Genomic DNA, 12929 nt, shown 5'->3' on the forward strand with positions numbered 1-12929 from the left:
AGACAAATAGACAATGTGGCCATAATTTGACTAAAAATAAAGATGACTCCAATCTTTTGATATGTGTTGTTATGGATCTATAGATATGACAAATCATTCATAGATCCATTGTTCAGTTCCTACCAAAAGCATGACAAATTAATTCTAGCAATTTTTTCGTTTTCACATCTTGATAGCACTATGTATAGATCAATTTGTACGAGCAAAAACAAATTAGCTTGAACAAGAGATGAGCGATTCCATGCAATTCAAGCACCAAAACATGTAAATCCACTAAAAACACGAGTAAATCCATGAAAAGATACATTTACCTTGTTGGTGGATTCTAGCACCCAACCCCACTTTGATATAAAATTAAAAAAAAAAAAATCAATTCCAAGTTTTTTTTTTTTTTCTAAAAAGTGGTAGAACCTGGGAGCTCGGATCTCCTGAGAGCACAGCATCCAGCCACACAAGTTTTTGCTTTCAGGAGATCCCGTCAGATACTGGGCTGTATTTCTGTAAACAATTCCCACAACTCTCGGACAAAGTAAACGAGGTTTAGTCTGCAGTTGCATTTTTTCCGTTTGGCTGTGATTCTATCGATATGGACCGATAATCACCAATACACATTGATACACAGATATGTATCGTATCAATACTTTTTGATAGGCTTTGATACGGGATAATGGCTTCAAAACGGAAGCCATTCATCCTGCTGTAATATGTGCCAGTATTGAAAAAGAGAAAAAAAAAAAAAAAAAAGAAAACATGTAATTGTAAAACGTTGATCAGTGGGTTAAGTTGTTTTCTCTCTATAAATTTTAAGCCTATAAAAAACTTGAACTCAAATAGTTCCATTAGTTTCTAAATCCTGTATTACTACAACCCTTAGTAATAGAGGTAAACTGCAAATTGATAAAAACATCAAATGGATGTCAAGATTCAATCTGCAGAACTTTCATTGAATGATGAAATTACCATGGAGGCACAGAAATTACCTCACATCTGAGAAGACATTGAAAGAAATATTAAAAGAATGACCCTCTTCATAGCCGGTCAGGATTTACAGATGACTCATTATCCAGCACATTGATCTGGCCTGCAATCTTGGCCTTGCAAGTTGGACAAATAAAACCAACTGAATCTGATTGTGTTTCAGAGGTGACTGCCCCATGGTTGAACTCTAATCTGCACCATACACACAAGGCTGTAAGCTGATTACTAGCAACATTTGGTAAGACAGCTTCCCACTCAAATTGAATGGGGACATCAATCTCTGCATCATATGTCAGGTTCATTGATTCTTCCGGCAGAGAACTTGATTCTTGCTCATTAATATAAGTGAATTTTTGGGGCTCTATTTCCTCAAATCTCAGCTCCTCAAAACCTGAGACATTGTCAAGCTTCTGGCTGACACTGCAGAATCCATCCCTTCCCTGTATGAAATAAGAAATTGGAGAAGCTCGTATTATGTTCAGGTAAGTTAAATTTGTAAAACACACAATTATCAAAAAATAAATTGTAAAGCAGACAAACTACTTCACTTGAAGGTCTCACTTTTTTTTTTTTTTGAATTTCCTCATTCAAAGAATTTGCTACAATAGAATGGAAATAAAATCCAAAAAGAAAACTTTGTTCAGAAGACACCACCAGTACACTTCATATCTTTATGAGGGGGGGGGGGGCGGCGGCTAGCTACTGCTCACCCAGAATCACATCCTTAGGAAGTGTAAAAGTTACTTCCGTCCTAGCCTCCCCTTGGAAAGATATGCATGGTATTATTCCAGGAATTCTTAACTCTATCATGTATGTTTTCTGCTCTGGAAACAAAAACCTATTTTGGGAAGACCTATGGGTAGGCAATTCTTAGACCTGACAATTGGGTTGGCTGGGTCGGGTTTGGGTTGGGTCGAGACACTTCATGTTGATTTTGGGTTGGGTCAGGAAATGCTAGACCCTAACCCTAACTGTTTGGGTTAGGGTTGACCCACGAGTTAATTTGGCTTATCCTTAAAAATAATTGGAAATTTAAAAATAAAGAAAAAATAGAAAAAATGCCAAAATTAAAGGAACTAATCTTAAAATTCTACAAATAAAATAAAATATTTGGAACATTCAACAATTCAAAGAGTAAACGATAAAGTGTAAAGACTAAATAGTAAAGATTAAAGAGTGGAAACTTCTAACAATACATAAATAGTCCCAATTAGACCTGACAATTGGGTTGGCGGTTTAACCCATGACCCAACCCAACCTAGTTTTTTCAGGTCGGGTCGGATCATTCTCACATTCATGTAGCTAAATATGAGACTCTAACCCTACTTTTTTGGGTTGGGTTGGGTCAACTTTTTGCTAGGTCTAGTGATTCTACTCCTAGGGGCCTTTTTCCTTCTTTGTTTTCAATCTCACATCTCACATTATAAAATGGAACCTATTTTGAAATTCATTTCAAATTTTTGAGAAGGTTTGCTTAGACCCCTCTAAGCCTGATGGGTGTGTTTGGGCTCCCCAACCTATGGGTGGGTGCTTACTCACAAGTTGATTCACTCTTTCCAAAGGCAATGGTAAAATTTGTTTTTAATCTCCTATTCATTTGTTACTTGTATTTGGGAACAAATTTTCTCTTTATTTGTGTGCAAGTAGGCTCCACCCATGAATATGGCAAGGTTGTTTGACTTAGAACTTTTACATGGCCAAAGAAAAGAGGAAGAATCATGTGAAGGTGCACCAAGAACAACAGTTATTTGGATAGTATAGGAAGAAAGAAATGCAAGAACTTTTCATGGAGAAGGAAAGAAGCAAGGAATCTGTAAGGAAATGTATCATGGTTAAGGTGATACACTATGTAAGATCATTGGAAATTTTCTCACCTTTTTAACATAATGATATTTGGAGAAAATGGGGGGAAGAGGCTACAACCTCCTCAAAAAAGAAGATAGTGCAAACTTTACAAAGGCTAGGACACCACTGGAGGATAGCTTTATTAAGTTAAATTTTGATGGGATTAGCTTTGGAAATCCAGGTCCCTCTAGAGTGGGAGGAGTATTTAAGGATAAAGATAGTCATATTGTAGCTACGTTTTTTGGCCCAAGTGGGCTTTGGGGTTTCCACAAGGGTTGAACTCCATGCTATACACCAAGGAGTACAACGAGCAAGATACAGGAATTTGGACAAGCAAATTATTGAAGGTGACTCCAAGGTGGTGGTATGTTGGCTAATGAATAGTGAGAAAGAAGTATTGGCATACAAAGATGAACTAAAGAAGATTAAATGGCAAGCAAGGAACATGCACATAAAAGTACAATGGGTGCAAAGATCAACAAATAGGTTGGCTGACACACATACACTAGCCAAATAGGGGGTTGAGAGGGATTGATTGAATTGGGCTCAATTGAAATTTGATGCATAGTTGGAGAGGTAATAGATATGAACGGATGAACCTCTCCAAGGAATGCCTGACTCGTATGCATACATTTTAGTCATACTTAATAGAATCTGAAGTTACTTACGAAAAGTAAGTGCAAAAATAATAAATACTTTTCTTTGGTAATTAATAATTACAAATTTGACCCGGTCCTCTGTCTATACATGTTACCAGATTTTCCTTGAAAAACTTCATAATATTTATCATATCTTTTGAGGATCCACAATAAAAAGGTCAACTTCAAGCCACCTTTTCAGATTTTCAGTAGCATGACAGGCAGATACATCAATCTTTACTCTTGCATTTTCTTTTGAGGCTACAGTTCCCCACCCCCATTTCTCTGACAAAAACCCACAAACATTAAATAGTAAATAGGAAACATAGGAGAACAAAAAGATAACAAAACAATCCAGATAAATCCCAACCACATTCTCAAATATCATGACAAACTCATGGTTTTCACTAACAACTTGTATACTTATAAAAGGTGCCCATTCCATGCAATACCCCATACCTTATCTGAGATCATATCAGAGGTGGAAAAGCAATCAGATGATTGCATTAATGGCAGTGAAGGCTCCCTCATCCCACTCTGTATTGCATTATCAGATGATTGCATTAATGGCAGTGAAGGTTTCTTCATCCCACTCTGTATTGCATTATCAGATGATTGCATTAATGGCAGTGAAGGTTTCTTCATCCCACTCTGTATTGCATTATCAGATGATTGCATTAATGGCAGCAAAGGTTCTAACCCCCCAATTTGACTTGTGTTCTCTTTGCCATTGACCACAGTAGCCTCTTTTACAACATTTTTATCTTGTCCAGCCCGAGTGCCACAAAGCTCACTTCCCATCCCCTCAAAGGTGGGAAAACAATCAGATGACTGCATTAATGGCAGCGAAGGTTGTATCATCCTGCTTTGCATTGAATTTTCTTCATCAATGCCATCAATAGTCTCTTTTGCAACATATTTACTAGATCCATCCTGACTGCCACCAAGCTCACTTCCTATCTCATCAATGACGGGGAAGCAATCAGATGACCGTATTGATAGCAGTGAAGGTTCTGTCCCCCCGCTCTGCATTGTATTTTCTTCATCAGTATTCTCAGTTGCTTCTGTTACATCTTTACCCAGTACAGTCTTATTGCCATCATTTTCAATTTCCATCCCATCAAGGGTGGGAAAGCAATTAGATAACTGCTTTAACAACAGAGAAGGTTCCATCATCCCATTCTGCATTGCATTTTCTTCACGAGTATCCCCAGTAGCTTCTTTGGCAACGTCCTTACCTGGTTCAGCCTGGCTGCCAGCATGCCCATTTCCCATCTCAACAATGGTTGGAAAACAGTTAGACAACTGCAGTGAATGTTCTATCATCTCACTCTGCATAGCATTGTCTTCATTACTGTTCCTAGTTACTTCTGTTACATCTTTACTTAGTCCAGTCTTATCGTCATCATGTTCAATTTCCATCCCATCAAGGGTGGGAAAGCAATTAGGTAACTGCTTTAACATTGGAGAAGATTCTGACATACCATTCTGCATTGCATTTTCTTCATGAGCATCCCCAGTAGCTTCTGTAACATCTTCTTTACCTGGTCCAGCCTGGCTGCCAGCATGCTCGTTTCCCATCTCAGCAATGGTTGGAAAACAATCAGATAACTGCAGTAAATGTTCTATTACCCCACTCTGCATAGCATTTTCTTCAACAGTTCCCCTCCTAGCCACTGTTACAACAACTTTACCCGATCCAGCCAGGCCAGCATCAAGGCCACCTGCCATATCATTACTTCCAAATTTTTCCATTTTGTCAAGTTTGGGTTCCTCAGCAGCACTTATGAGAGCCTCACTCATAATACTTTTAAGGCTGCAAGGTTGCTTGTTCATACATGGAGTAGGCAAATAGCTTTCAGAACACTTCTCTTGCTCAATGGAAGATTTGATTTCAACAGCAGTGTCTGCAAAACCATCTTTTCCACAAGAAGTTAAAAGACTATCATTTTCCCCATTACTAGACAATGGAGTCCCAGAATTATTTTCAATCCTGCGAGCTTGACAATTAGCAGATAGAGTACATGAAGAGCTTCCAGAAGCCATTTCTTTCTCAATGGCAGGCTTGTTAATTTCAACAATGGTGCTTGCAAACCCATCTTTTCCACAAATTTCAGTATCATTTTCCTCATTAGTTGGCAACACAGTTCCAGAATCCAAACAAGACTTAAGTTCAACAGATATGTTGCCAGCATTGTTGATCATCCCTAATTTATAACCAGTCATTCTCAGATCACCGTCCAGCTTATTGCAAGATTCACTGACCAGAGTCTTATTAATGCTGTTAGTATTCACAACTTGTTTATCATGCAAGGAACTTATACCTGGTTCAAGTTTGGATCCAGCAGGAGTTCCGAGAATTGAAGTGGTGCCCAGTTTACTATGAACAGAGCCAACATTCAGTTCTTTATTAGGCTTAGCAGTTGGAGTTTCCAGAATAGAAACCTTGTCAATTTCAACCAATGCACCCATCTTAGAGACAGCTGAAGAAATTGCTCCCAAGGATGGAAAATCAATGCTCTTCTGTAAAGTTATCTCACCTGGTGATGCCTCAAGGCTCCTGACATAGTTCCTCATGTGGACACCAACATGACCATTGTACCGATGCCTTTCTTGGAAAATTTTATGGCAGAATTGGCATTCATACTTTCCATCTTTAATTATCACCCCATCAGCAATTGATGAACCCGGCCTGCACCTCTTTGCACCCCTCTGGTGAAATGACAGTAAGTGCTGCAAATATGTATCCTTTTCATTGAAAGTCATACTGCATTTTTGACATTCTAAAAGGTCACGTACTTGGACCTCTGAAAGATTCTCAGCCCTCAATAAAGTGACTTGCTTGTCATGGTCATCAGCAGCAACAGATGATGCTGAATAGGAAATGATGTTTTCCCTTGTGTTGCCATCCTTATGGGTAAGACCTGCATTCTGTTGTATAACCCATAAATCTAATGGAATAAATATATAATGCACCAAATAAATTTTATAAACATAGGATTTACACTTCCAGAGGTTAATTTGTGTGCCATGTGAGAATTTTCATGACTGTGGCCACAGATGAGCTCGCTTGCATTTTGAGGTCCAAAAATAGAGAGTAGATACGAGGAGACTTCTTTGCAGGACACAAATTGTTGGCCATTAGGGCTGGATCACAACAAATTAGTGATCAAGGATATGTAAGTAAAGGACCAAACAACCCATAAAGTAGAATGCAGAAATGACAACAAAATACCAATATAACTAGAGCTATAGAATAAGACTATAGTAGGAAATTCCTATCTATGAATAGGATATGGGCATTTTAGACACACTACCGGTCTATTGACCTAATAAAAGTGATCTCAAAGGATCAGAAATTAACATATTGGGCAATCAAAAATACAAGAAGCTTTATTTTTAAATGGCTAATAAATAACTTGTGGCTGATAAAGATGTACAAATTAGCTGACTACATGCCATAAAACCTCATGTGATTGCTCAAGTATCTTAAAGAATGTTTATGGTTAATATTTTTTTTATGATGTGTTCACCCCTCCCCCCCAATTCCACTTTTCAACAGGCAAGGTACAGAGTTGCAAACAAATTTTAAAATATCAGTATTGGTATGCATATGGATGAACTAATTAAGATTGAATGCACAGATTATACACTAATTTTCAGTTGAGTTATCTTCAAATGGAAATTTTAAGATACGGGAAGACAATCAAATGCATAAACTAATGAAATGAAGGCAACAATGCAATACCTAGGAATTTTGAGATGTCAAGGCAAGTCAATGCCTAGACGATGACTAGGAGCTGCCTAGATGACCAGAGGTACGAATGTATATTAAGGCTATATGTTTGGTTAATTTAACACATGACAACAAGGAAGCTAAATGGGGAGAAAGCGACTACTAAAGCCTCTATTTTCACAAAGGCAAAGTTATTACTAATTTTCTTTCCTATCACTCATGTCATCATGTCCCAATTTCCCCAGTCCCAATTAAAATTGAATTCTGGAAGACTGTCAACTTTTTTTTGATAAGTGACAATCAGATTTACTAATTACTAGCAAATACATACACCTGTTAGAGAGGGAAAAACATCAAAGACTATGATAAATGAATAAAAGAGAGATGGGAAAGCACAAAGATAATGATAAATGTTTGGTTGATCAACAATATCTGTTTTCACCGTGAAATGATAAACGAATAAATAAATAAAATCACAAAAACAAAGATAATTAAGTTAAATAACAGAAAAATCTATCATGTGTCTTAACCGTGTAGAGAAAAGCATCAAAAGATTTAAATAATATTTATGAGCCAACAGTTGAGTTGAAGACTGAATGTCAAAAACCATTACTTAATCTAATCATCAAAAAATAAAAAATAAAGAAATTACTTAATTTGAATGAGACAACTCAACTCAACACATATAATCCTACAAATTCTAGATTTGTTTTATTTAAATCATTCAAGGGCTTTGCAGTCCCTCGTATTGGATTAATATCATTAATAAATTCTTTGTCAAAAACATGGCTTACACCCCTGAACTCCTGAATTCACAGATATCATGAATTTATTGCAAATTAATGCATGCGAATTTTAGGAAAGTTACATGAATAAGTATACGCAGGCACAGGATTGTGCACCACAAGTAGATTATTAATCATTCAAAACCAAAATGTAACTAGATTACCCTTTAATCATAAGTTAAAACAAGTAGGACTACAGGTGCACGAGATACTAGTAAACATAGCAAGAAATGTAAAATAAAGAAAAGGCAAAGGTAAAAAGGAAGAAGGATAGGATTAGCAGTAATAGGACCTTATGTATCTCCGGCAATTTAACCAGACGCGGCCTTCTTTCCTCTTCAGGCTGAGTAGAAGTTTCCAACCTCTGGGCAACTCATCTCCAAAATCACTGGCATCAACGATCTTCCTTTTCTTCCTCCTGCTACCCCACTGCCCATTCAACCTTCTCAAAAACCCTAACAATTCCGCTTCCGTCTGCAAACCAGCAGTTCTCCTCCTCAACTCGAGACCGAATGGATCATCAACTTTAGCCAACGCAGCGGCATCAACTACAACACCATTTCGATTCACAATCTCCATAGACCGGCTATCTGCATTGGATCCACTATCGTAAACAACAATAGTGTTGGTCATACCATTGCCATCTCCCGGTATCTTGTACTTGGATTCGTGCTTTGGTTTCCTCCCCCTCTTCCTCTTCCTTTCGCCTTCGGAAACAGAAACAGGAAATTGTTGCATAGGAACTCCATTTTCCACCTTCAAGGACTCGGGGAGCGGCTCTCCGTCGTCATCGACAAGAGGGATTAAGTCAGTTATGGGGTTGTCCCTGGCGAACAACTCTCGCAGAACAGAAATAATCCGTTTGTTCTCATTCCGTTCGGGGTCATCGACGGGGTTCTGCGGAGGCTTGGGAACGGGAAGAAGGCCAGCACATCGCCTGCGACGACCAATGCTTGTGTCTTCAGGTTTGCTAGGGGCAAGGCGGAGACGAGAGTACGTCTGCTTTCGACTTCCGGCGCTCTCGTTGAAAACAGAACGGTCGATTTTAGGGATTACGACATCGTCGCAGCGGCGAAGGTCGAATGCATCGTTGGCACAAAGAGATAACGAGTTGAGATCCGACTGAGATAAGAAGCGAAGATCGACAAGCGGGATGGATTCGAGTTGCAGGCGTTTAGTAGAGGAATCGACTGTGACACTCGCCATGAAGCGGGAGGAGGATGATCCGAGGAGGTGGAGGATTTTTTCCTTTTCTTTATTAGGAGCGAAACGAAACGAGTAGAGGATCTGGGATGAAGACGACGGAAATGTTTGAAATTTCAAGTATTTTTTCACTCCAAGCCTTATGCTTCACTTCACACCGTTCGATTAGACCGGCGAATGACGATATTAGATATTTAGATTATCGATTGATGCCAACGGAGCACACCCAACGTCGCTCTGAGTTGTAGAGCCGGACGGTTTTATACGAATTGGCTTAGCAGTTAGCGAATCAATATTCATATCCATATTTTATTATTTTTCTTTCAAAACAGTGTGATGTGCTCGTGTGCATCTGAATTTCGGTTTCGGATAAAACTACGATGGCGGAAAGGGATGATATTGGAAGAGTTTTTGGGTATGATAGTGATGAGTGCGGATTTGGCCCTCCAATTGTGACACATGATACTTCGAAATAATTAGGTGATATTCGGAATCATTTAAACAATAATTTGCCTTAGCGAATTTAATGGTGTCTCACCTGATGGCTTGGCCCTGGTGCGAGCTGGCAGCCTGGCACAGGCGCGAGCTGGTAGCCTGGTATAGGCGCGAGCTGGCAGCCTGGCACAGGCGCGAGCTGCCCTCGTGTGAGCTGGTAGCTTTGCCCATGCGCAACCAGGCAACCTGGCACAGGGCGCCGACCTGGTGACCTGGCACAAGCGTTGACCTGGTGACTTGCAAGACGTGCTCGTCGACGAATTCGGCATGCTTATCCAAACACTCCCACGATCCTTGGAATTTGGCCCACGTGCCGAATGATTCAAAGGGCGGTCAACGTGCATGGCGGTTACCTCAGGGAATCTTGGACCACTTAGACAACTTCTAAGAAATCTCAGATATGGTGCGTGAAACCCACGCCAAACAATGTCTATATAAAGGCACCAACCCCAATGACATGAGGGGCAAATAAGCATATTCTAGCTCTCATACTTTATGATTTTTAGCTTGTAGTTTGTTATGAGAGTATTGACTTAAGCATCGGAGCGACCTCGGTGGGTAGCCACCCCGGGTCCTCTGACATTGATTCCTTGCAGGTCTCTAAAGAACGACGAAGCTCAACAATCAATCCAGCTTGACACCAGGCAGCTCGACCCACTGGTCAGCTCGCCACCTAATAGGCAGCTCGACCCTCTGGTCAGCTCGTTACCTGACCTGCCTAGCTTGGCCTAGTCAGCACGTCACTAACCTGCCTAGCTCGGCCCAGTCAGTTCAGCACCAAACCTGCCCAGCTTGACCCAGTTAACTCAGCACCTAATCTGCCCCCAGCTCGGCCTAGTCATCTTGGCACCCAAGTCCTCATCCAGCAAAAGTTCACTTCGGCCCCTGAGTCATCGGCCACTTGGAAGCAAACCAAATGACGAGGTACTTAGCACAAAAAAATTGATACATCACCAAAAATTGATTCATCAATTGGCGTCGCCTATGGGAAACGTTACAAAAAGCTAAGTTCTCATCCTCCAAAGGGCAGAGTCCTCTTCTTCCAGAAAGCTAAGTTCTCACATTTTAGAAACTAAAGCTCTCACTTTCTAGTTTCCATTTTTTTATGAACTCAAAGACTATGCAGGAAGTTGATGGCCAACAGACTAAGCAGCTCTACCAACTTTATTTCAACTCGGATAAAGCCTCATCAGTCCTCTTAGCGAAGTACCCTCTACAAAGATGAGCTCTCGTAGCTTCCGCGGGAGTAGGTGGCCAACAGACTGCATGGAACCACGGGAGCTCTTCTTAGCGAGGTTCCCTCTAACAAGGCTGATGCAATTCAACCGTAGCTCTAAGGCGCGACCTAGTGGCCTGGCACAAGCGCCGACCCGGCGACCTGACCCAGGCATGAACTGGCAAAGACTTCGGCACCACATAAGACCCAGTCGCCTCTTCGGCATGGGCAAAATCAAAGATCAAGGAGAGTGGACTACGAGTCGCTCCGAAAGCCTAAGGGCCTAAGGTACCGAGCTGATAAAAGACCTCAGCACCACATAAGTCTCAGTCGCCTCCTCAGCATGGGCATACAAGTCCTAGTCGCCTCTTCGGCATGGGCACATAAGACCCAGTCGCCTCTTCAGCATGGGCAAAATCAAGGGTAAGGAGAGTGGACTGCAACTCGCTCCCAGAGCCTAAGGATTGAAAGATTGGTAGGATCCATCTTATGGACACCAAAAAGATTGCGGAATGGGTGGGCGAATTTCAAAAATTTTCTTGCCTTCTCCTAACTGGGAATCGTATTCCCTAAATTTAGAATACAATATTCAAAGATCCTACTTGAACCATAATCGAATCAGATCTAAACCAAAAGAAAAATGGGGATTATACCTGATCCGGAGAAACAATATCTACCAAAGTTGGTGTTCATGCCCAAAGAGGACATCAAGATCTGCTCCTGCTGAAGATGACACAGTTGTAGGTGGAACGGAACCAGCATAGTGCCTCCTACACACTGGATCCTTCTCAAGAACCCTCTAGAAACTCTGAGCACCAAATCTTTTACAGTCTTTTCTGCAAGACTGATGTCAAGAATTGATTTCTTGATTTCTTTCTTCTACAAAGATAAAATCTTGCAAGAAGGAATGGCAGCGGCTGGAGGAGAACTCCTAGGACGAAGATGGTTGAATTACTTCTCTTCTCTCTAGAGTGTGTATGAGATCTAATTTCAGTTCGCATGATGCTTTCTTGCTTAAACCCTTGGTTCGAAAATCTTTTTTTTCTCTTAGGGTTTCTCCTCCTTTCTTCTTGATTAAGAAACCTCCTAAATTAGGAGTTATCCCAATCCAAATCAGTATTTGAATAGGGGATTATCTTAATCCTATCTCCATATTAAGTTAGCTTACTCCTGAACTTATCAGGAGGTTACCAGATTCAAATCTGATTTTAATTTGGTCTCCCAGAGTGGATAAAGTTAAAGGCCCAATCCTTTTGCTAACATTAATCTCAGATCCACCCCATAGATGGGTGATCATATCAACCCAGCTCGAAATGGGTTTTTGGCCCATTAAGTGTTCAGTGCTTAACTAGTTTCCATTCTGTTGCCCAGTTGGGCTTCTTTATATGGCGTGGGACCCAAGCATTGATCTACACACCAGCCACTTGGGTTCGGCCCAGCCTTTATTACAAGGCCCAGCAGAATTCACTGAAAAGCTCTGTGAACCCCTGAGCCCATCACATGGACCCTATGGGCCCAACACTTACATTAAGTGGTCCCCGGGCCAAGCCATCTTATAAAAACCCAGGGACTGTGGGCAGGTGCAAGATTATCCCATCAGGTACTATCCTAAATCGTCTTACACTTAACCTCTCAGCCCTTAATGATCAAGCATTGCCCGACAAGAGAGGACCTCTCCCTCGGCTGCATGAAATAGTGTCGCACTCTCCACTCACATGGATCCCGGGAATTAAAACCATTTGCAAAGATTTTGAAACCATACAATATATATATATATATATATATATATATATTAATTTTGCAAAACAAAATTCCAACAATTGAAATCAACTGCCGACAATTTGGTTTCCATTAAAGATAGTGCATTCCCGATCATTACCTTTGCCCAACAAAGGGGCAGATCCTGTCACTATGATCACCCACTCAGATAAATTCTCAAACTGTCCCAACATACCCAGGTTTTGATCCCCGCTAAAGATCTCACTGATTGGCATATCAAAGAAAGTCCGATCCAACACCTAGTGAAGTGTCAT

General features: G+C 40.6%; 1 protein-coding gene across 1 annotated transcript; it reads right to left on the reverse strand.

The window, feature by feature from the left end:
* Window positions 1-812: 812 nt before the first annotated feature.
* Window positions 813-9495, reverse strand: LOC148850520 (uncharacterized). Its single transcript, XM_088947889.1, has 4 exons — window positions 8275-9495; window positions 6467-6608; window positions 3921-6392; window positions 813-1418 (listed from the first exon to the last, which is right to left on the reverse strand). Exons 1-4 carry the CDS (start codon window positions 9186-9188, stop codon window positions 1029-1031), a joined length of 3918 nt encoding a protein of 1305 aa, XP_088804015.1. The 5' UTR covers window positions 9189-9495; the 3' UTR covers window positions 813-1028.
* Window positions 9496-12929: the final 3434 nt, after the last annotated feature.

The sequence above is a fragment of the Nelumbo lutea genome, chromosome 5, assembly GCF_056320005.1.
Source record: "Nelumbo lutea isolate HS-2025 chromosome 5, American lotus-T2T, whole genome shotgun sequence".
Classification (NCBI taxonomy): domain Eukaryota; kingdom Viridiplantae; phylum Streptophyta; class Magnoliopsida; order Proteales; family Nelumbonaceae; genus Nelumbo; species Nelumbo lutea.